At 37.4% G+C, this 24092-nt stretch overlaps 1 protein-coding gene across 15 annotated transcripts in view; it reads left to right on the forward strand.

Moving 5' to 3' along the window:
* The window catches only part of ADAMTSL3 (ADAMTS like 3), a 190414-nt gene that overhangs the window by 149298 nt on the left and 17024 nt on the right, over positions 1 to 24092 (forward strand). For 13 of the 15 annotated variants that reach the window (XR_014885806.1, XM_085233767.1, XM_019619471.3 and 10 more), the window contains 8 exons: positions 488 to 544; positions 6348 to 6477; positions 7509 to 7701; positions 8290 to 8469; positions 9121 to 9274; positions 13556 to 14636; positions 16751 to 16878; positions 17171 to 17299. Coding sequence is in view for 14 of the 15 variants with exons in the window: in XM_085233767.1 (XP_085089893.1) it covers positions 488 to 544; positions 6348 to 6477; positions 7509 to 7701; positions 8290 to 8469; positions 9121 to 9274; positions 13556 to 14636; positions 16751 to 16878; positions 17171 to 17299 (2052 nt within the window). In the remaining variant the exon portion in view is untranslated. The remainder of the gene's footprint in view (positions 1 to 487; positions 545 to 6347; positions 6478 to 7508; positions 7702 to 8289; positions 8470 to 9120; positions 9275 to 13555; positions 14637 to 16750; positions 16879 to 17170; positions 17300 to 24092) is intronic. The other 2 variants (XM_085233769.1, XM_085233759.1) reach the window with 1 other exon arrangement.

Consider the following 24092-nt stretch of genomic DNA (forward strand, 5'->3'; position numbering starts at 1 on the left):
TACAGTGGGGATACAAAATTATAGCTTTTATATACTGTCAGATAGATAAAATTATAATTTTGTATTGCTTTCTATCTGACTGGTCTGGAGATTGAAGAGGAGTTTGTTTAGGTCTTGGTACACCATATAACTCTATAGGAACTTCATGCCATACATCTGTCTGCAAGTAGTTAAGCACATTCCTTTTTGGATGTAATCGAATCTCTCTGTCGTCCAAAGTACATGTAACTAGACAAGACTGCTGGTGTTGCTACTACATACTGTACTTCGGAACTGAACAAGAAATGAGTTATGAAGTGTTAAGTGGAGGCAGTGGAATTATGAGCACACCTATACATGACAGGAACGATGACATCAGTGGGAAGTGAAGACAGTTGTACCCATAGCAGAAATAAAAAATGTAGGAAAGGGGAGAGCAACTACGATTGGAAGCAGAGAGCCTAGTCTAGAGCTCATAGAAAACAGCCTGCCTTTGTATTATTACCAGTTCAAAACTTGAAGATGGAAGTTGGGAGGGATGCCCCTGAATGCTATCAGCAGAATGGTAAGTGACTGACAAGTGCCTTCTTTATCATTTAACACTGATGATATTGATTCATAGGGATAGCAGCATGTGCAGTCACAAAAAATAATGTATCAGTTTCTTCTATTGCCTTCAGTAGACATGATGAACAGTAAGGGTATAATCCAAGTATGTATGTATAAAACATGGCTTGATAGCAACAGCTACTGTCTCTTTTTCCTTATTTTGAGGGAATTGTTTTTAGAGATAAGGAATCACGCTCTAAAGCAGAAACAGGGCTTTTCTTATTATGAAATTTGCAGGTTTTTTCAGCTCTTGATAGATTTTGTAATGTAAAATTATTTCATTGCCATTTTAGATTTGTTTTACTGCTTTTTAGCCAGTGTCTTTCTCATAGATGTTAAAAAAAAAAACATTTTTTTATTTTTATTTTTGAAATCAGTAGAAGTTCAGCTAAAATCACTTCTGATCTTTGCCTGTCATTACATGAGCACATGTGCATTGTTAGTGTCTTCACATGTGAGTTTGTCCGTGCAAAAGCATTCACGTAACAAATTGCATTTGGAGTGCAGACTAAAGGCAATTTAAGGAGAATTTCCTGAAGACAGTAGATTCATTTGCCAGCACAAAGGAGCTTCAGAATGACTGGTTAACAGAATCACAGCTGGCTTTATTTTGTTCCCAGTGGAGCTGAGTGTGGATTTGGCTGTCGACTTCTGGTCCTCTCATGAATTCGTGAGATTGCTTGACCGAGAATTTTCCTGTAGTTGCTTGTAATATTGTTTATTTGATGTGAAATAAGTCACTATAGAAGTTTGAAAGTAAATGTTTTTTTGTGTTCTCAAGACTACTGTGGTATCACTAGTACTGTACCTAGATATTTCTCTTATGTCCTGCTCCCAGGAAATGAGGAAAGTTGTCAGAACACTTTATCAGTGAACAGCTTGAGAAGTACTGTGCTGTTATGCTAGTTAGGTAATAGTAATTTTTTCCTTCTATCAGTTCTGGTCCTCTTGCTGCCTTGGCAAACACTTTCAAACAGACCGAAAATTACCTGCCGATAAGTAGTCTTAAGGAAACCAGACATCTCTTCAGTTTCCAACTTACTGCAGTGTACTAACTAACGATCTCACTGTGTCTACTCTTTTTCCATTGCGTAGTTCAAAGGACCAGATCCCTTTCTGCTAAGTTTTATTTTCAAATCTCACTTCAATTAGATGAACTCTTTAGTTACTGGGAAGAAATGTTATCTAAGTTTGGAATATCCCAGTATAACGTAAATTATATTAGGTACTTTTTCTCTAATATTTATGTGTCTAGCAGTGGTTATTAAAATAAATTCCTGTGGATTTCTGTGTCCTTGGAACTTTCCTCCCTTCCTTAGTGCTTGCACCTCTCTAAATGAGGGAAAAGTCTGCAGGGTCTAAAAAAAAAGCTGCAAGGCTTACAGCCACTGTTCAAGCAAGGACTGAATCTCTGTTTCAGTGCTTGTCACTTTCACCTTTTTTTTTTCTTTTTCTTTTTTAGATCTTGATACAGACTAGACTTTTAATTTAAGTTCTCCTCTGGCCCCTCTCCAAAGCAAATGTAAAATTGCAGATGGTAACATTGTTTTTGAGGCATTAGAATTACAGAGAGACATCACTCTGCAGATCATTCTCAAACATGATCTTGACTTTCTAGTTTCCTATTCACCAGCTTCTAAAACATAGACAGCATTAGACATTGGTTGTTTAGTGTATGTTTCTGCATCAAATCTATGTGGTTTGTCATGTAGAATATCGAATGCCATAAATCTTATTACCTTTGAGGACTGCTACATTTTGTTATGACTGCTATCGTAATTATTTCTTCTTTCATCAATCTTTCCATAAACACTAATAAAAGTTGTCCATGTTAATTTGTCACAAGGCAGATATCACCTTTAACATCTGTAGGAAACTCTGTAGTCATCCTGAAAGCTAAAGAACTTCAATACCTGAAGAAATCCCAAGGTGAAAATAAGCAAACAGTGTACTCTGGCAACAAAGACAACGAGGAGTGATCTTTGTGGTAGAAATTGCTTGGAGTTCTGAGGGTTTGCCCTCATTTTTTTTTCAGTATGAACTCCTTTGGTCCTGATACCAGAGTCCTTAACATAAGCACAAGTTTACCTAGTGAGATGCAATAGTTGTTATCAGAATAAAGAGTATGCTTGGTGGGAATAAGAATTGTTCATGTAAATTGTAACATTTTTTTAGTGCTGTCAATCCTTTAATTACTCTACAATATTTCAAAGAGATGCTCTCCACTTAAAAAATAATCACATACTTCCCGGATGTCTGCTCTGGAAATGCCTTTACTATAGACGTAAGAAGCATAAAAATGCCTCTTTACAAGAGATAAATTCTGCTAATTTAATGTAATTATTATTATTATTATTATTATTTCAAATGCTTCAAAAATTACAATTCAAGACCCCCAAGGTCTTTATATTGGCTTAAAAATAGTGAGGTTAAAAATAAATACATCAGCATTTCCTTTTTATTTTTTTCCTTGTTCCAAAGCTTGTGGCTTTGGAACCTTTAGGGTACAGTCAAGCTGTGTTTTTAGGCTCTTGTCTGGACCATAATGGCTAGAAGTTTGCTATTTGATTTATAAGAAACCTGAGATTCTTAGAAAAGCAATGGATTCAAGCCAAATGTAAGAGTTTTAGAAAAAAACAATGATTGTTGTGAGGCTCACACTCAAACATAAAGTTGAGAGCATTTTCTGTAAAGTAGTCAGCAGTTTGTACCTGGTTATTCCTTTGACTAGTTTCACTGACTACAAAAGCTATTTACTCTTTTACTGAAGGAGTATCCAATAGCATTGCCAGTGATAATAACTTGCAGAGAGGCTAAAGCACGTGTAAGATTTGGGATTTCTTCTGAGTTTTTTTGGTTGATAGTTCACACTTCTAAGCAGTTATCAAAATGAGACTGTCTAATAAAAATAAATGTCCTTCCTCTTCAAGGCACAGACTTGAAGACGTTCACCCTCTTACATGCACAGCAACTTTCAACCCCCATTTTCTTTTTACTATAAAAAGAAGGCAGAAAGTGTTTTTTTCTCCCTAGCATTCTAGCATTTAACTCAGTTTCATACACTGTGTATTTCGCTGCACAGAAAAGCTTATAAAAGAATGTAAATGAATGTGGTTTGAATGCTGGGTTAAAATAGAAAATATTCTATTTCACTGAATAGTAGGATAATTACTACAATAGGGCATCATATTACTGTAAAAATACTTAATGCTCCCTGCTGCATACATAATATTTCAGTTAAATTATCTACTATGTTTATATTATAAGCCAAGAAAGTCATACATATAAAACTTTGCTTGTTTGAATAATAGATCTTTCCATTTTCCAATTTACATAGAATAAAAAATTCATGCACGACTGAAGTTCCCAACTAACATGAAATTATAGTTGAGGAAGAGGAATCAGATTAATTTTGAAACGTTTTGACAGTTAAGTTCAAGCAAATATTGTATCAATTAACTGTAGTTATTTATTGAATAGTGTCCTTGAACTGCAAACTAAGGAACAGGAAGGGAGGTCTGTGGTATGTTTTAACAGCTCTGCAATACCTGTTTTGTGCTTACCGCATCAAAACGAGGTGCCATTTTCCTTGAAATGAGGCCTCAGTGGGGAGAAGTTGCTACTACTGCCCTGTAGTTAAGTCAAATAGAAGATAGCATATCAGCATGTTCTTCTGGTAACACAGTGAAAGCTAGGTAGGTCATGCTGCAAGGCAGAAGTGCTTTAATGAACTCCAGGTGGCAAGCTACAGTCACCCGGAATGGCATGGCTTTTGTTCATTTGGCTGACCAATTTTGTTTTTATAACATGGTGATACGAAGTTCCTATGGGATTACTGCTGACTTAGATGGTCTGAAAGGAATTTCATTTCATTCCCCTTTGTGTGAGATATTAAGAAGATATTACTTATCATAGCCTGGAACAGAGCAACGTCAGCTCTGAGTATTTCTTCCCACAGGAATGCAGTGAGATCAGCAACGTTGAAGGTGTGTAGCAGAGTAGATTTTGACCTAAAATAGAGATTATGAGGATGCTCGATGTCTGCTTCATTCCTTGTCTGATAATGTAATTCATAGGCTCGTTCTGCCAAAATGTAATTTCTACATCTTTTTTTCTCTTCTGGAGATTGTCAGGTGGGCATTTCGTGTCTACGTGTGGAGACAGGAATGCTGCTCTTGTTAAACAAATGCATACTGATCAATGGGACAGAAAACATTTGATTCCTTTTGTTGTCAGTACGTAACAAAATAGTAGAGTTCTAGAAAAGAAAAGTTTGTTTATTGGTTTATCTTGCTTGGGCATTTTCACGTCTGCATTATTGCCTTATGATATTTGTTAAAGGCTTATTCTCAGCCCTGAGGGTGAAATATGATTTACTCAATTTGTGTGTTCTATGTTAATGTAATTATTGATACTTTGATATAGTAGGTAGGAATAGGTTGCCAATCACATTTAAGGTCGGGTCTTCTGTTCTATAAAAATTCATGACTTTGTAGATGCAGTCAAAACATTTATATAACAGGATCTTTCTGAACTGAAAATGAGTCCTAGAGGGGATCTAGAAGTCTACCAGAGAGCCTGAAAGAAGCTGGAATTTGTCACTGTGAAAAATCACTGCTGGTCTGTACCTGCTAAAGTATCTGAAATAGTTGATACCCCAAAGAAGTACTCTGTCCTGGACTGGCTTATATGCTCCACTACTTGAGAATTTTTTATAGGTAGAGGAATGGCTGGTTTATGAAAAGAATGACATTGTTCATGAATGTGTTGTAAAAGACAGAAAAATATAAACCATTGCCATGGACACAAAACTTTATGTTAAATGAACCAATAGTACACTGAAACCAGAACAAATAATGATCAACAGTGTTAGTAAACCATTCCTGATGTACAATTGAGAGAGACAGGAATACTGTAGTAGCCTACTAGCTTTTGTGTAGCAATTGTGGTGATGTTTTGAGGTAATGTCATAGGTAACAGGATGTTGTTACTGAAGGTTTCTGGTTAAAATGCCAGCCCCCTTGAAATCTTAGAATCTGGTCATGAGAAGAGACATAAGACTTGTCATTTTTACCTGGAAAACATAAAATGCAAATTTTCAGTGCTTTTCTGTTCTATTGGTTTATGATCACTATTATTGCTTACCTAGAAGATGTGAGTAGTAAGAGCTGCAGATGAGAAGGTGCCAAGAATGGTCACAAGAAAGGAAAGCTCTGGGCTGGGTCAGATTTGCTGCCTTCAGCAAAACCATCACACCTCTTATACCTCTTATTTGTGTCAGAGCGATTACATTCAGTCAGACTCTCCTAACTTCTGTAAACTTTTTGCATATTTTTAATTCCTTTTTTTTTGCAGATCTCTAGCTCATGAAAGTCAAGGTAAGTGAGGAGTAACTTGTACCCTGATTTTGGCAATTAACTATTTGTTGGCTTGAGACCATTATAAAGCCAAGCAGATGCAACATCTGATGGTGCAGAGAGTGTAATCTGTTTTCTGTTTGTTATCTGTTAAATCAGAGATTTAGAATGCCAAATCAAGCCTTTTCAATAGTACAGGAGCAAATTTCAATGTATAATTGACAAATAAATTTCAAAGTTTAAGTTATATAAGCTATCTCAATGTTCTTTTTGACTCAAGAGGTCGTTTTTAAGCCTGCCATCAAAATCAGTATTTGGAGCTTTTTCACTGAGTGTTATTTGAGAGTAAGCATTACAAAAATCTCTTCTGTGTTCAGTGTTTCATGAGTGTTTTCCTTCCAGGAACACAAGAAGCCATTGCGATGTGCCTGCATGTAGAGACAAAGCAAGCTGTCAATGAAACCCTGTGTGACAATTCCAAAAGACCACCACCAATGACTCATGCTTGCAATATGAAGCTTTGTCCTCCAAGGTACACTGTGATAATGGAATCATACTGAAGCAAATAAATGGTTAATATGACTTGAATAAATGTTGTCTTTCTCAGAAAAGAGTCAAGTTGCAGAACTGCAATCTTGCTTTGGGATGATGTTTCACTTTTTCTATCTTAAACAAGGTTTTTGTGTTAGGTTGTTGGGTTTTTGGTTTCATTGTTTTGTTTTGCTCCATTCCTTGATCTTCACTTCTTTTCCACTCCACATTTTCATGTTTGCCATCTTCTGAAGTAGATTTCTTATATGTAGATGTTTGCCAGGGGTGGAAAAACAGACTTAACTGAGAAACTAAGAAGCAAGGAATATTTACTTTCTGGGGAAAAAAACAAACAAACAATGAAATTATGACTTAAAGTGACTTTGAATTCATGCTTTTTTAGTATCCCCATACAGTTCTTACAGGTTTGTTACTTTTGTATGGGAATCCCAGGGAAAGATTAAAAGCAATCCAAATCCAGGTATACCTAGCTAATTTGGTCACTTGCAAGTGAATCTTTGATATGTATTGCCTTATTCATCCCATATGGGTCTCTGACATACTGATCTTTTGGCATATTGTTTCTAAACTGCTTCCGCAGGAACAATCTTGCAAAATGTAGAGAACAAAAGTCAATAGGAGCAGGATGTAGTATAGAAAATGAATACATAATTTATGTTCTGTAAATGTAAGAAAGGTCTATTTATGTATTTACATTTACAAACATACTTACCAGTAGGTTGCCAACAGGCTGTTTGTTTTTATGAGAAGCGTTCATTTTTCATGTAAATTATGGAGTCCAATAAATTTACTTGGATATAAGTCTTTATTACTTTATTGTGAATAACTTCTGCATTTCTTTATTCCCTGAAAGTTTATAAATCTAGATTATAATTTTGCCTTACAGTCAAACCAGAAGAATGTTTTGGCCATCTATCAATCAATATATCTTCTGTTATTTTTTGCTAAGTTCTTTTTGGGTATGATTTTCCCTTACCTTTTCACTGACAGATGGCTGTGTTCTTGGAACAGGTGGCAGACTGGTCTGTGGAGACGGTGCTCAGCAACTTGTGGAGTTGGGATACAGACGAGGGATGTATACTGCCAGCAGCCAGGAGGATCTTCTGTTGCTGCCGAGAATTGCAAAGACAAAAAGCCTCATTCTTTGCAAGCTTGTAACCAGATTGATTGTCCCCCTGTTTGGCATGTTGAGGAATGGCAACAGGTATGACTGGGTTAGAAGGAGTTTAAGTGTAAGCAGTGCTCCTCTGTCTAGGTACTTGAAATTCTTTATCCCAAACAACTCATGGTTGGTAGCTCCTAAACTTTGATATTGAAGAGTGTCAACTAATTTCAATGGAATAAGTTAATCCAGAGTAAAAAAAAAGTCCTCTCACTACTGTGCTATTGAGTACTGAGAGGATGAGGTCGAAAGTTCTTTTCAGGAGTTCAGAAGGCTGAATGTCAGTTAGTGCAGACATCACTTCTCTTTCGACAGAGCAAATGCAATTATCTGCTTTTGGAGACATATTAACTGATGTAGGGCACAGTCAAATCTACACATAAATTTTCTTCAGGATTTCTACTCCGTAGTGGTTTTTAACTTAATGGTTCTCCTCAATTCTAATGTATTAGGTAAACATTTTATCTGAAGAATTTTCTACAGGCTGCTTGCCTTTTTGTTGAATCCGGATGTCATTCTTCAATACAGCATCATTACGGAGAGTCTTACAGTGTCTGTGTAATCGTAGTGGTGTGATGTGTAAGCACAGGGGTATATGCAGGTGTGCATGTTATGCTTTTTTCTTCTCAGTGTTCCCGTACTTGTGGAGGAGGGATTCAGACCCGTAAAGTATACTGTAAGCAGCTGTTGACAGATGGAAGTTTCCTGAAACACTCTGATGACACCTGCCGGGAGCCCAAATTGCCAACTACAAAATCATGCGCGAAAGTGGACTGTCCTCCTCAACTGATCGTAGGAGAATGGTCCAAGGTGAGCAGCTCCCAGCAAGTCTGAACCAACACCTTCACTTGCAACCTGATCTCTAACGATATCTGCTTGGATAAATAGTGGGTGATTGGTGCAGGAAGTTCACAGGGTAGCAGAAGGTTTCACAGGATGTATATCTGGACTAAACTATGCGTAGAGTTGCCTATAAGTAGGCTGTTCACACCCCCCCTGCAGAGCTGTGTTTGAGTTGCTGAGAGAAATGGCTTCTGAAAGTAAAATCTTTGTTTTATTCTGTTATGCTCTTTGTTTCCCATTTAATGTAACTCCCTGTTCAAACATATTTTTAAAAAGGCTCTTTAGAAGATGGAACTAAAAGTTTGTGCAGTACAAACTAGAAGAGTGGATGGAGAGACTTGACACAGACTCTTTTGAACATGCTGAGTTTTTTCTCTTAGATATTGGATTGCATTGCTATATTCTCTCTGCAGTTGAACAAAAAGAAATATGGTTATGCTATTTTAATTGTTCCTGAGTTGCTTGATGGAACAAGTTAGCTATCTAATATTCTGATTGCTTGGAAAAGTGCTGATAACACAAGGATTCATATGGAGTAGAGAGCTTTGTCTCTCTCAGTTTCAAATTAGTATATGTGCCGTGGGACACCAAGCTTAGTTTGCGTCCTTCGTTTCACAGTGCTCAGTAAGCTGTGGTGTTGGAATCCAGAGAAGGAAAATTGCCTGCCAAAACCGAACAGCAAAGGGCCAATATGTTGCAGTAAATGAATCAATGTGTAGTGGTTCGTCTCCTTCACTGCTTGTAAGGTCTTGTCAGTTGAATGCCTGCAACAGTAAGTATGTTACTTTATGTAGTTTCCTGCTGATTTTGAATGATCTGTTTATACAGTAAAATCTGTATACAGGTTAATTCACTTGTCTGCCTGTACTTTAACAACATCGCTGATCTGGTGTAAACTGAGTATCATAATGAGTAAGCCAGTGATAACAGGATTGTTTTTAATTTATTTTCTACAGGACATAAATATAGGTCATGATCTAAAGGAGTGTTTTTGAACACACTTTCTTGGTATATGCCTCTCACTCTCATACTCACCTACACTTGCTCTGATTATTTTTCCTTTATCCTTTATCTCAGTCGCAAAACAAAACAAAACAAAACAAAACAAAAAAAAAACCCAAACCAAAAATTAAAAATGGAGTTTCAATGGAGTATAAATTATGAGGAACATTAGAAAAGATAAGAATGCAGTTCTGGCTTGTTTTTTAGATTGTGTATTTGTATTAAACTGGATGTTTAGCTTTGCACGGTGGAATTCAAAGCCTGAAACATATTGCCAGTGATAACTTTATGTATAATGTCCATCTTCCTTTGTAGAAATGAAAATGCCAGTCTATGAGCTTTGCAGGAAGTGGTGACAGTACAAGCAGTCCTTCAAAAATCCAGTATTTTATTTCTCCCTATAATTTTTTATTTTTATTTTTTAAGAAAAAGCTGCCTATAGGAATTGTTTAATTTGGGCACAATATATTTATGATAGTGATGGTAGTTGCACAAATAGCTTGCATGTAACAGCTGTGGAAATACCTTGCAAATATAATACATGCTCAATTACATGCATAATTTAGAACAGGGAGTTCTAAACGCAGTTTCCTTAAGCCTTAACTTGGCTTCTCATTCCTTTATAAAGGAGAGTAGCAGTATGCAGGCTTCAGAAGCAGAGAGCTGAACAGAAAGGAAAAAAGAGAATCAGTTTTAGGTTTGGGAAAAACCAAGAGCTTGTTTTTGATCATAGATCACAAAAATAAATGTGTTTTGACTCAATTCATGCAACTACTAAGAAATAGCTGATTTATAAATGTTGAGACTTTGCTTTAAAAGTTACTCACAAAATAAAATAAAAAATAGAATAATTACTGATTCATACATAATATGAAACTTCTTTTCCTGGCCTGCATTTCAGATTAACATGCCAAAAACCTGAGGTTCAAAGCTCCACTTAAATAAAGCCCTGTGGACTTTCAGGAATGTCCTTGGCATAAGGTTTAATAAAATATTTTGAGCTGCATATCTATCTGAATTTAATTAATTGTGGATAGTTGAATGACAGTGTAGCCAGTTTGCAAATTGCTTAGCACAGGCTGATATTCAAGTTACATTGTCAGCTTCCACTGCAATGCCAAGAAAGCAGGACACTGGGTTGCATGGGGAGTGCAATTATACTGAACGGGTATGGATCGAAGGGACAAAAGAAAACCGCTGTTTTTTCCCTTCTCTCCAGAACTGTTTGGAACAAGAGAACCCCTGCAGCTCAAGTCTGCCTGACAAGCACTGGCTGCACAATGTGAGGGACAGGGAAGCTGTGGGGTGTATCCATACCTCTAGTTCTGATCTGGGTTTTGCAGGAGGAGGCAGGGCAGCAGGGCTTTGGTTTCAAGAAAAATGCATGAGGCATTACACCTGCAGCTGTAGGTTCAGGACTCCTTGAATGAGAAGTGAAGAGAAGGCAGGAACGTAGAATGGCCCATGCACGGGCGGACAGCTAGCAGTTAAGAGTGAAGCAGAGGCACTAGTGGTGAGTGGTGTGCATACTGTTAAGGCTTCTTGGTTCTCATCTGTAGCTTGGGTGAGCTCCTCCTTTTTTGCTGTCTCATGACAGTGCTGGGGCTCTTCAGGCTTGATCTTTTACAGTGGGATTAGTAATTGTGTCTGTTCTCTACTTAATATTGGTCCTATTAAATCAGAATATTCCTGAGTCTGTGGTCGCTAAGAAAAAGGAAACAACACCTGTCTTGCTCTGAGATCACCGGGGTCTGACACCCAGCTAACGCTGCATAGCACCATTAGAGGTCAGAGACTCAGATGGATTTGTACCAGGTGATAATGAGGTCCAATGGCTCCAGTACAATCTAATCATTAAGTAAGGTTGACCTTGTAGAAGAATCTTTCCCAAACAGTCCATTACCTCAGCAGCTGCAATACTGGATGTTACTACGGATCTAGAAATACTTACATGGCCTTAGATATTTATATGGCCCTATTGCATATCTATATGGCCTGCCATCCACAGCTCTGAACTTTATTTCACTCCTAAGCTTGATCACAAGGCACCAGTAAAAAATGTATGCACCCTTCAGTGTTGAACTGCTAATGAGAGTTAGTGGTCTTTCTTTTTTAAAGAAATGAAATGGATGAGACTTGTTAACATATTTATAAGTACACAATGGGTTTAATTCCATGTTGGAACACGTAGTGTAAACAGAGCACAGCCTCAAGTATTTTGTATGTTTGAAGTTACACTTACTGTGTCTGTAAGTTGGATTTTGGAAATCGAAGATCTTGTATTGGAACATTTCCCTTAAAATAAATATTTGGGGCCCAATAACTTATTAAAAACAGGTCACTAGCCTAATAATTTTAGTAAACCAAGTGCCTAAAGCAATTTATTTGTTGCACCATGTGAAACAGTTGAGGGAACTACATATCTGGATAATGAATACTGATATAAAAGCTGTGTAATTATGAAACCATGATATCCCCACTGGTCTGAACTCATTACCCAAAGCATTGAAAATAATCATTTTGTTTTATAAGCATAAGAATGCACTCTAGGGTGTAGTTCATACAACGTACACACTTATTGAATGCTTGAAACATTCAGCTTTTCACCTATTTCTTCACAGCGTATTTGAAGCATATGTATATTAAGAAGCATGCTGTTTTTCAAATATTTGTTTGTGTGCCATCAATGTGGTTGTCATTTTATTTATGTACCTACCAAGTGAAATAGTACTAATGGTTTCAAATTCAAGCACTTTGCGAAGCATTTTGATTTCTGCTCCCATTTCCTAGCTCATCAACTTGATTTGCAGGCTCTGCGTTTTTCTGTCTCATACCAGAAGGCTGGGCAGCAAATACAATTGGATTGCTTTCTAACGCCAATGCTGAGTGTTTCCCAGCTCTCCCCAGCTGGCCAATTTCATTGTGCATGGAATGAGCTCAGGGGGTGTGTGCCCTCGCTCCCCTTCTCACGTGCCTTGCTTCTCACCTACCTCCTGTTTTCTTAGTAAGACTAGTTGTTTGATCATAGTGAGACACAGTAGTTGCCAACAGTGAGTCAATGCAGTGGTATCTGTAGCATTGCATTCTCATGTTTTCTCCAACATGCCTGTCCAGCTGCTGCTGGAAAGCCAAGCCTTCCTGTGGTGGTGGCATTCAGGCAGCTCCTGGGAACCTGTCCACATCCAGCTGCCTGCAGAACAGCGCAGGAGGAGCTTCGTAACACCCAGTGTCTCTGTATCCTGTCTGCATGACGCTTTATGTGCTGCTGTCTGCTCGTGTTAATTCATCTGATTGCTGTATTCAGCTTCTCCAGCTTCTGACTTTTCCCTCTTTCCTCCCCTTCCCTCCCTTCTTTTTTTGGCACAGCACTGTGAACACCTCATCTTTCAACCCGAAGAAATTACCCTCAGTCAAGGATTGCAGGGTGGCTCTGCTTGTTGCATGCACTGTGTCTTCATTGACAATTCCTTTCACCTCCTGTGTCGCTTTTTGGCTTCACTTAGTGAGACAACCAGCAAGGCCAGCCAACAATTTAAATAGCAGTCCAAGGGAGCCTTGCTCTTCAGATAGATTTTGTTTTATTTAGGTCATTCTGCATTCAGCAGTGCTCAAATGCAGGGAAAGTAATAATGTGCTCAAATTTTTTTTTGGTTCACTTTTTCCATTCCCTTTCATGCCTAGCCTTTCTGAGGCAGCAATAGGAAACATAACCATAAGAGGATTATGTATACAGTATAAAACAGTACATAATATATACATTTAGGTATGCGTGCACCATCTATGTCCTTTGTATAGGTAAATGTTGTCTGTATTTTCTCATAGTTGGGAGTCTGGGGGAAGAAGTAACAGAATTCTTGGCTGGAGCAGGGGAATACCATGGTTTCATCTTGTCCATGTTTTTGCATTTTTGTGACTCAGATAAAAGCTCAGCATGTAGCAATCTGATTTAAACAAAGTCAGGAAGAACTCTGTCAGCCATTCTGTGAAAAGCAGATTTTGTATGCGTGAGTGCTAATGATTAGTTACTTTTCAAGACTTTATTTTATTTCAGAAATTAAACCAAAGCTTCCAGAAAAATCCTCTACTCATGGACCTCGGATTATCAGTATTCACCGTGTGTATATCCAGACGAGACAAGAGAAGCGCATTAATTTTACCATAGGAAGCCGTGCCTACTTACTTCCAAAAACTTCTGTTGTAATTAAGTGCCCCGTGCGAAGATTCCAGAAGTCACTTATACGGTGGGAGAAAGATGAGCAACACTTACAAAACTCTAAAAGACTTGGCATCACTAAGTCAGGGTCACTGAAAATACATAGTCTTGAAGCCACTGATATTGGTGTGTACCGGTGTATTGCAGGCTCAGCGCATGAAACATTTGTACTCAAACTGATTGGTAATGACAACAGATTGATAGAACCACCAAGTCTTCGAAAACATGCCAGTGAGATCTCAAATGCAGATCACAATGAGGCCAACAGCTTTGGGGCCAAATGGCATAAAATGAACAAAATGTGGCAAATGTGGAGTAAGAAAAATGAGCTCTATTTGGGTGAGAGGCAAATAAACGATCAACCATTCCTGAGAAATCTCGAAGCCTTTGGGAGTAATTCAGCAGGAGTATTTAGCTCTCGTGAATTCAAGAATAAACGTCTGGAGGCAGCAGTTCTCCAGGGTGCCTACAGCATGGACACTGTGCAGTTTGAAGAACTAATAAGGAACATGAGTCAGCTCATTGAAACTGGAGACGTCAGTGATGACTTGGCGTCCCAGGTCATTTATCAGTTAATCGCTGAGTTATCTAGGCCTCCACAATCAACCACTGAAAAATGGAAGGGAGCCCAGGATGAGAAATTGGCCTCAAAATTCACAGGCAAATCACCAAACGAATCTGATCGTTTCAGCACAAAAACTGTGGATAAGTTAATGTCTGACCAGAAGGTTCCAGTTATTATGAGGCAAAAGGAAATTCCTGGAGTTTCCTTTAACAAAACACTAACTGTACGAATTGGAAATACAGTTTTTCTGACCAAGAATACTCAATCTGTCAATCTACTGTGTGAAACAGCTGGTATTAGTGAAGTGAAATATACTTGGACAAAAGATGGTGAGACATTAAAATCCTCTGAGAAGTAAGTGAATATCTTTTTTTTCCAATCACTGAATGAATTACTGTGTTACTGTAAACTGTTAAGATACATCCTGCTGTTTTAATATTAAAACATAATCTGTTGTAAAAAATGAGTTAAGCATTAACATTGTGCCTTCCGTCCTTTTATTTAAGCAGTTTGATCTTTTTTCACTCAGACATCTGTCACGTTTTGTTTTACTACCATCCAAGTGCATGTCCATTTCCCCAGTGTTATGTGCAATGAATGACTTTTTTTTTTTTTTTTACAATGTGAAGGGACTTGGATGTACTAAGTATGTATCTTTTAAGCTGCATCAGAAAATGAACAGATTTATAGTCAGTTAAATTGAGACAATTGAGTGCACTTGTTCACATACCAAACACAGTAGACTTCAGTTAAAACTTCTGCCATTGTATAAATGAAAATCAGTCTTTCTGATGCTTCTTATGGACAGGAAATATCAGTGTTATCTTCACCATCCTTCAACACAGTAAATTTTTTAGAAATACCTTTAGCTGCACAATTGCTTGTGAAAATTTAAAAAATAAATGAATAATTCTCAACTGTTTTAATACTTTAGAACTTGCACATATTTTTGTTGATGGCCATGAATTAAAAATAATTAAAAAAAAAAAAACTAACCCAAAACTCTAATATCATCCTATTTGAGATCTGTAACTGAAGAACTACTGCCATATGTATGTAATACTCAGGTATTAAGACTCAGCAAATACCTTTACTCCATTGCTGACAAATTAGAAGCTCACCTGGTAATACTAACACAAACTTCATGTGAGAGCCTCTTGGAGCTGTAGCTAGCTTTTGAGTAATGAGAAAAATGATTCTGAAACGATAAAGATGTTTTTGGATACTTCTCAACATAGTTAACTGATTAACTGCATGGCCAAGAAAAATATACTTCTGCAGGGCTATCAATTAAAGCAAGGACACCAAACGAAGCCATTTTTAGAACTGTAAATGTTTTTGGAACCACGTAGCTCCCAGCAGTTATGTTTAGTTTGTGAACCATGCATAATTTCCCACTAATTTGTTGTGATACTTTCTCTTTTTTTTTAAACATTATTTTATTTTTTGTGAGCACCTATTTGATTCCTAACTCTACTTTCATAAATTGCCTTTATTTTAGCTTGTATTTTTTCACTTGAGGGTATATTGGCAAGCAGTTTTCTTTCTTGTTTTTTTTTTTCAGAGAAATGTTCCTTACACGGAGTGCATGTATGTGTGTTTATACATACATGTGCATATGTATATAAATATATGTACTTAAAATGGTAATAGTATTGCAGCAGCAAAAGGCTGTGAAGTGAGAAGCAGGTTGTGTATCTGTAAGATTTGTGAAAGAGGGCCATATCCCAGACGTGCATGAGAGGACTTTAGACTTGTTTGGTTGAGGTGCAAGTATTTTTTTAAGATGTTTTCGTCCATCTTTTCCTTTTGTAAGCGTACTCTGTGGAAGAATGCCAAATCTGCAGGCCTTTTGGATGAGTACGTGGCATAACTCATATAACATATTGCTGAGAAAGATAACAAGAGGGACAATTATGAAACATCAAGGCTGCTGTTTTCAGTCTCAGACTGTGAAGCCATCTCTCATATCTTACCCCTGAGATGGCAGGTAGAATATCCAAGAAATCTGGTGAAAGATTTCAGATTTAATGATGATAATATTAAAACTAACAAGTAAACTGCAGTAAATTGGAAGTCAGATTAGACCATACATTTGCAAACTCCACAATTCTGCTGAAAACAAAGTTTGCTCTGGAGAAATGGATTTCTTGCCAAGCCTTATACTAAATTGTGCTGATGTTCCTGAGAGTTTTTAGTTAGCAGCAATAAAACTTGCTGTCCTCCAAAGGGCTGCCATTAGTGTGTGACTTTGCAGAGGAAGGATATCTGAAATCCTTCCATGCATGTATCCTATAACACTCTCCTTTTGTCACCAAAGAGCAGGCAGGACTGTTTCTGTGTGCACTGATCTAGAACAATAAATCCCTAGGGATGGATTTTGCTGCTGTATTTGTAACTCTTGCAAGAAGACCCAGCTGTGTTTGTCCCAGGGCAGTAACATTTGTCTTTTCTTGAATACTCTGCAGAGTGATCCTGGACACCATTGGAAAAGTGCAGATTCGCAGTCCTACTGAAAAGGAACTTGGTACATATGGATGTCTAGTTGTTAATGACTTTGGTTTTGATATGGAAACATCCTTACTATTGCGTGCAGGTAGGATTGTAGCATCCTTGGAATGAGGCATGCATTCGTTTTATGTATAAATATCTACCCCAAATTCAATTAGAAATATTTTCTTTTGCTATCAGTCCATGAAATCCTGCCTGGTTTAGTAGGTAACAGTGAGACAGTCTTGTTCTCTAAAACCAGAGCAGACCTCAACAGAGTTCTGGGTGGTTCTTTGCAAACAGAATTCTGTATCAAACACGGTGAATTTAAACACAGAATCTATGCTTAAGTCAAATAATGCTTTTAAACTGATTCTTTCTTTCATTTCACTTCAAAGAGGTTCCTGTCATCTTGTTCTCCGTGTTAAATGTTACAAATTTGGAAGCCAGCAATCTCTCTGCAGTTGTTGGAGGTACAATCGTAGCAAAAATTGGAGCAAATATTACAGTTGAATGTCCTGTGAAAGGTAAGCAAGAACTCCTCTAAAGTTCTTTGTACTGTTACAATAAGAAAATTTTGAAAGAATCTACCAGCAAAGGCAGCAAATCATTGTTCAGAAGTCATTTCTTATTACTCATGTCACACAACCAGTCCTGTGTCTTTACTGTGTCACTTTATTTTACACGTGTTATGTATTCAAACAAGCTTTCATTTGAAAGTGCTTTTCTTTTCATCAAGATGTCTGAGGCTCCACTACAGAGCTTAAAGCCCACCAAAGTGAACAACTATATTGCTGCATTAGCAGGCATAGCCAGCTGACTCTCTCATCAGAGACTTTCCATTATCCCTACTTGAGCTGCACATGTGTCTAGACCATTGTTAAAACTGAGAATGAAATCTCCAGCCGTAGTTTAATAGAACTTTAAACCTGACAGTGAGGTAAACTTACCTCTCAGAGCCATCAGTCTGCAGCTGCAGTAAGAAAACAAAAAGTGCCGAGCCATGAAAGTATATTGTCTAGCACAACATCTGTCGAGTGGCATTACTGTTACTCAGGAGCTATGTGCATTAAGCAGTTCACTGTTTTATTTTTGTTTTCTAGTCCTCTGAATAGGAAAGGTAGATATTTTAAGTCCCATCAGTGCTACGTTTTAAGTTTAATTTGTAAGATTTAACTTACAGTGGCAATATTCTCTCAAATATTTAATAAGTGAAGATCTGCCTTTTGTGCCTTGTTGAACATACATGAAAGTGCTGATAACAGTGAACATTACAGTTGAATGCAAATAGACTTCAGAGAAGTCGGTGTGCCTTTCACACTTGTTGCTGGAGGGCTGTGTATCAGAAAGTGTTGATACTGTACCAGAATACTGATAGGAATATTATGCAAATAATTCTGCATACTGTAGTGGCGCCAGGCTAATGTATGCTGGGACATGTGACTCTGCTGTTCACTGTTGTACCGAGGCTAATTTTTGATGAAGTCATATTTTCCAACTACAGTTTGGCAACTCTGTGTATAACTGACCTATATCTCAAATTCAGCAGAGACTTAGTGTCACACAGTTAATATTAATATTGTTAGGATGGGTAAGCAGTTAGCAATTTAAATATAAATTAATATTTTCACATGAGACTATAGATTTCCAAATGCTTTATATTGTGTATATTACTGAGCCAAATTTTAGTTATGGTAAGACACTAGTGTTGACTCAAAAATGATTTATCTAATTGCTTTATTTCCTGTCATTGCCAAGGAAGTAAGTATTACTGCTTGTGAATAAAATAGAACTGGTCTGTCTTAAAATTTCACTTAGCTTAGTGGCAGAAAAACTTACGAAATGATGTAAGAAGAGTTATTTCTGATCTCCCTTATGAAAAGTAGTATACTACTGACTTTAGTAGATTGAACTTAATAACACTCTCAGCTAATGTTTGTCTAATAGGGTGGGACCCCAAAATATGTCCATTTGCAGTGTAGTAAAACGGGAACTTTGATGTAAGTGCCAATTAAGTATCATGTGAATTATCAGACAAGTGAGCATTTGAATCAGAAGAGACACACTAATATGTCTATGTACTCTGAAAACTCTGTTCCCACAAACACACAGTGTGCGTCTGCAAGAGTTCTTTCCTCGTCAGATGTAGTTTTACAGTAGTGATCTCCTCCTTGAAGTAACAGCCCACAGTACACCTTCATCATGAATATCTAACATAAAAATGACAGGGGTTACATGTGACTGACAGCTGAGGGTCTCTAAGAGCAGACTGTAACAAAAAGTGATTACAACAGAGAGCCCTTTAAGTTTCAGGTACACCTTTACCCCAACTCTGGGTGCCTTTTCCTCACTGCCCATTCTCCTGAGCACTCAGAAAGAAGGATATGTTTTCTTGGTGGTAACAACTTGTTTGTGCATCGTAAGCAAAATATTTCTGAGTAGCTATGTGTGTCTTCACATATGACTTCCTGTTCTGCTCCACACTTGCTTGTATCCATCAGCACAGATTCACCCATGCAGATTTCTCAGTGACATCAAGTGGATACATGGGAACTGTTGGTCTCTTTCTAGCCCACAACATAGCTGAGCAAAAGAAAAACTGTATTATGAATGAGGTATCCTGTGTGCATGAAGAATATTAGTGCCATGCCACTGGCAGAATTCTTAAATTACCTCTGCATTTCTTGGCTTCTTCTAAGGCTTTTGGAGTTGTTTTTTGTTTGTTTTCTGTAGGCTAAATATCCTATAATCCTTTACCATGATTTTCTCTGTGAATAAATCCACATGCTGAGTTCTACATTTTATGTCTAGTTGTAAAAGATCTATTTTTTTCTTTATGAAAGGTATAAAAATGATGTACATATGCAAAACAGGTAAGTTAATTGCTCAATTAGAGGAGAACATCATGCTGTAGGGTGGAATTCCAGCTGAAAGTAGGGCTACCCAACTACGTAACAAGGGGCTGTGAAAGATAGAGAGGAGCTGAAGTTGTAGGAAAAGATCCACTTTTCTGCTTCCTGTACTGGCTGGCTAACAGCTGTACAACATACCCCTTAATTATTCAAGGCCAGAGGAGAGCCAAGTATGTTCCACTTCAGGAGCTCAGGGTTCATTAGGCCAGGCTACACAGGACAGTCTTGTTTGATGCTTTTAATGGAAAGGATGTGAAGTTTAATATTACATACAGTGTTAGCCAGCTGAGTTAGCAGACTAGCAGTTTTCTTCCTTTACATGTTACTGATTTGGTTCCTTTTGGCTCTTTCTTGCACGCTAAAACTGCATTCAGATAAACGTTTAGAAATGCCAAAGATCATCCTAAAATATATATATATCCTAATAACAAAAATAGAAGAAACAAGCAAGAAAATGTAGCTAAATAGCTGAAGCTGGTAGTATCAGCTTCTTTTATCTTTTGAATGTATAATAAAACTTTTTCCACTAATTATAATAAACTCACTTTTATAGCTCCCACACTACATATGCTAGAAGATACTCATAACATTCTGGACAGATCCATATTCCATTCTTACAGCCAAGACCTTTTCAATCAAAACACATGTTATAAGTATCAATACTGATTGCTCCAAATTGCTCTTGGATAACATTTATTGTATTTTCAGAAAATATCTTCTTGTAATTATTACTAAAATAAACTGAAACAGTCAGAATCCACTTATTGCAAAACCCTGAAAGTTTTAAGTTGAAGTAAAATAGTAGAGGAAAAAAATTAAAAGTAATACGGACATGTGTATGTATATATAAATAAAACACATACATAAAATGTGCATTGTGTGCCACCTTCTGGTGAAAGAGCAGAAAGGACGTATACTGACGTGGTTTATGCATTATATTGCATCTCTGAAATAACTTGGGAGAGAGGCTTTTAGGTGTAGAAACTCTATTTTGATCCCAGTGCTACATACCTGTGGATATACTTTGACTCTCAAAGAATAACACGTTGTTTTAAAAAGGAGTGAGAAGTACACAAAGCCTGTTGAATCAAAGTCATCCTTATTCACATATGTTTCATAAAGATGGACTGGCTACTTGCTGTCACTACTGGAACTTGAAACAGATCCGTATAAACCAAGAATTCAATTTTCCATCTGTTCCTTCATTTACCCACTATACTTTGATGCAGTTTTTTGTCTTCTATGTTTAACTCCTCAGAAAAGATCTCAGCAAAGAATGGCAGTTTGTTACATAGCACACTGTATATTTCTTTTCTTTGTGTGTGTTTTTCTAAAAGCAGTTAACAAAGATTTAAGGAGGTAAGTATTGCTTAATTTAATGAGGAAAGCATGACTGTGTTTATAATTTAGATAATGATGGGAAATTGTTGCTCTTGTGCTTCTTTTTAATATGAGTACACCCACGTTTGAGTTTTAGTTTGGATCTGGCACAAGCTTTGCAGTAAATCTTTCAGTCCTTCCCACTTAGTTATGCTTTGTTTTGTGTCTCAGAACAGTCTGGGAGCCTGAAAACTAAATCCTTTCAGATGAAACTGAATCAAAAGATGTGCCTGCAGATTTTACCTTCAAATACTCATGGACAGTAAGTCCAAGGGCCAGGAGGGAATCACCAAGTATTCTGAAGTAGTGTGAACACACATCCCTGATGCTCTCAACTACTTGTTAGTGTAGATAGAAACAACGTAATTCGTGGGGAAGAATACATGAATTGGCATGGTTTGCATCATTGCTTGTTTTGATGTGTGTTTTCCCTGTCCCTCACAGTTTTTCAGGTAGGCTTTTACTTCAGGTTTTCAATTCAGGAAGAATTAAGGCAGATTTTATTAGAAAAAGGTAAGATTTCAAAACTCTATTAGAGTTCCTGGAATGCTGAGCAAGCATGTGAGTATTCCCCTGGCACTTCTTACTTTGGTAGTAAAAAACTATCAAGAATTTCCCTAGGCAAAGTTTTATAAAAAAGGCATAATAGTATAAAATGTGAGGTTATCTCACTAGTTAGTACCTTGTTTTGTGATCATCAGTACAGGAAAGGAGCACGTGGTCCCATCTTATAGAGATCACAAATAAAGTGGCCCGAGACTCTGCTCCAGGAATTGTGTTCTTTAACATTTTAATAAAAGTTCTGAAAAAGAATGGCAACAGTTAGCAAAAGTTGTGAAGGATCAAGATTTATAAAGGCTTATCAGATCTAAAGCTTTCCACGAAGAGTTGCACGAAGATCACAATGATAGTGTTTAATTGCTAAATGAGGTCAGAGAATATTCAGAATTATTTTCAGAATAAATGTATGTATAGAAGAAATAATCTTAAATATGAGTATGTGCAATCAGGAGGAATTGTGTCTGAATGACTGCACTGAGAGAGAGGTTTGTGCAGTTCTGATGATTAGTTCCCTGTGAGCATTGGCATGCTCCTGGCCAATGACCATAATGGTAAATCAAAACTAATGGCAGAGAAACAGACAAATCAGAAAATGTAAATTGGCAATTTTTAAAAGCTGTGATGAGTCCTGTTTGCTAATTTCATCCCAGTGGTACCAGAAAATATGGAGAGAAGGGAAATATTAAAGGAAACATGTACGGTGGTTTAATTGCTACTTCTAGTTGATGAAGACAGGAAAATATATTGAGCAAGTGTCATTCGATAAACGTCATCATTTCTCTTTGCTCAGTTGCCCGTCATTGGACACAGTGTTGGCTTAGATGGAGTTCAGGTCTGATTAAAAGCGATTGTTCCTATGTAATTCTGTAATTTTGATAAAATTATATTGTCCAAATCCCTGAGCATGTCTGTTTTATGAGCGTAACTAACAGGGTTCTTGGCATTATAGCTATATGAAAGTGTAGTTAGTAACCACTTGGGTGAAAATGCCTCTGATAGTAGTGCTGACCTGTAGAACTACTCTAAAGTGCACCATTGAAGGCTTTGCAGGGGATTGACTAGAAAGTTTTGCGTAGCAGTGATTTCTGAGTTTACACTTGACTCAGACCTTATTTAGTTGCCTTATTTTAAATGTCTGGTTTTGAAAAATCTTAGCATTAAACTTCTACAGCTGGAAAAAAGATTAAGTTCTCTTTGAGCTGACAGCTAGAGAACTAAACAGCACTTGACAGAGCTGCAGCAAGGGTGGGATGAGGAGGGGTCTTGCTCCAGGAACCCCTCCAAGGAGGTCACCAGCTGTAGGTAAGTGTATCAAAACCCTGCCAGATGTGCTGCCACCCAGGAAGAGGGATTGTTGCATGGAAGAGGTAATAGCTTTGACAGATTGCAAAGGAGCAGGGCTGTATCAGAAGGCAGGAGGGAGGATCATACCAAGGGCCAAAATGTCTCACTCTGGCTCTCAGTCCATCCATTATTCCCCATGAAGTTGGCAAGATCCATGCAGGTAATTTCAGTAGCTGTATGCCTTAGGTTTGTTAGGCTCCATGAGAAATTGACTGTTCAAACATAACTAAGATGAAAATTGCACTTTGCAATTTCTGCTAAAGAAAATAAGATTTATCAATCAAAGTAATTGAATGGTAAGTTGTGATAAATCCAGTGTAGGTGTTAGGGATGCAGAATCAGATGACATTCAATGTGTATTGCACTGACCCAGAATCATTTCCTCTGCAAGATGACACATGAAGTTATGCTCTAAATTTAGAGAAATGCAGTTATCCTCTACGCTTTTAGAGAAGTGCAGCAGGGTGATTTGTGCCAGCACAGTTCCTCAGCTCTGCCTTGCTCCTGAATGGGAAATACAGAATACTTTATGAGATTCTACATAGCTGAGGGAAAAATATCTGAAGACAAATCCAGTGTTTTAGAGCGACTAGTTAGTAGGCCAAGATTTTTATGGTGTGTAATATTTCATAGGGCTTTCAAGGTTGGAGGAAATTTGTTTTTGAACACTGAATATTTTAAGGGCACCCTATAGTGCAGATTCTTTTTTTTTTTTTTTTTTTTTCCTTTTTTAAACACGTGTTTCACAGTCCCATCCGGAGCTAGAGTTTTTTTCCATAACATTTGCTGTCCCAGGGCCACTAATGGTGGAAAATGACTTTTTTTTTTTTATGGAACATTGAGTATTTTAGAGCCGCTCCAATGCTAGTGGAAAATAACCTGTTTTTGATGTCAGAAAAATAGATTAGACTAATTTTAAAGTTTTATAGCCACTTAGGTCTATAGTAGAAATTTTTTAACATCAGAGCATCTGGATCCTTTGCAAGATTAAGATTCTGATTTTTAAGTTTTTTCTATGTCTGAGAAGGTATCCATTCAGGAATGCATCTTTTTTTCATAGAAGACAATTGTAGCCATGCCTTATTTCAAGCATGTGTTTAATTGCATTCCCTATTAGGGATGG

This window comes from Meleagris gallopavo, chromosome 12, assembly GCF_905368555.1.
Source record: "Meleagris gallopavo chromosome 12, MGAL_WU_HG_1.1, whole genome shotgun sequence".
Classification (NCBI taxonomy): domain Eukaryota; kingdom Metazoa; phylum Chordata; class Aves; order Galliformes; family Phasianidae; genus Meleagris; species Meleagris gallopavo.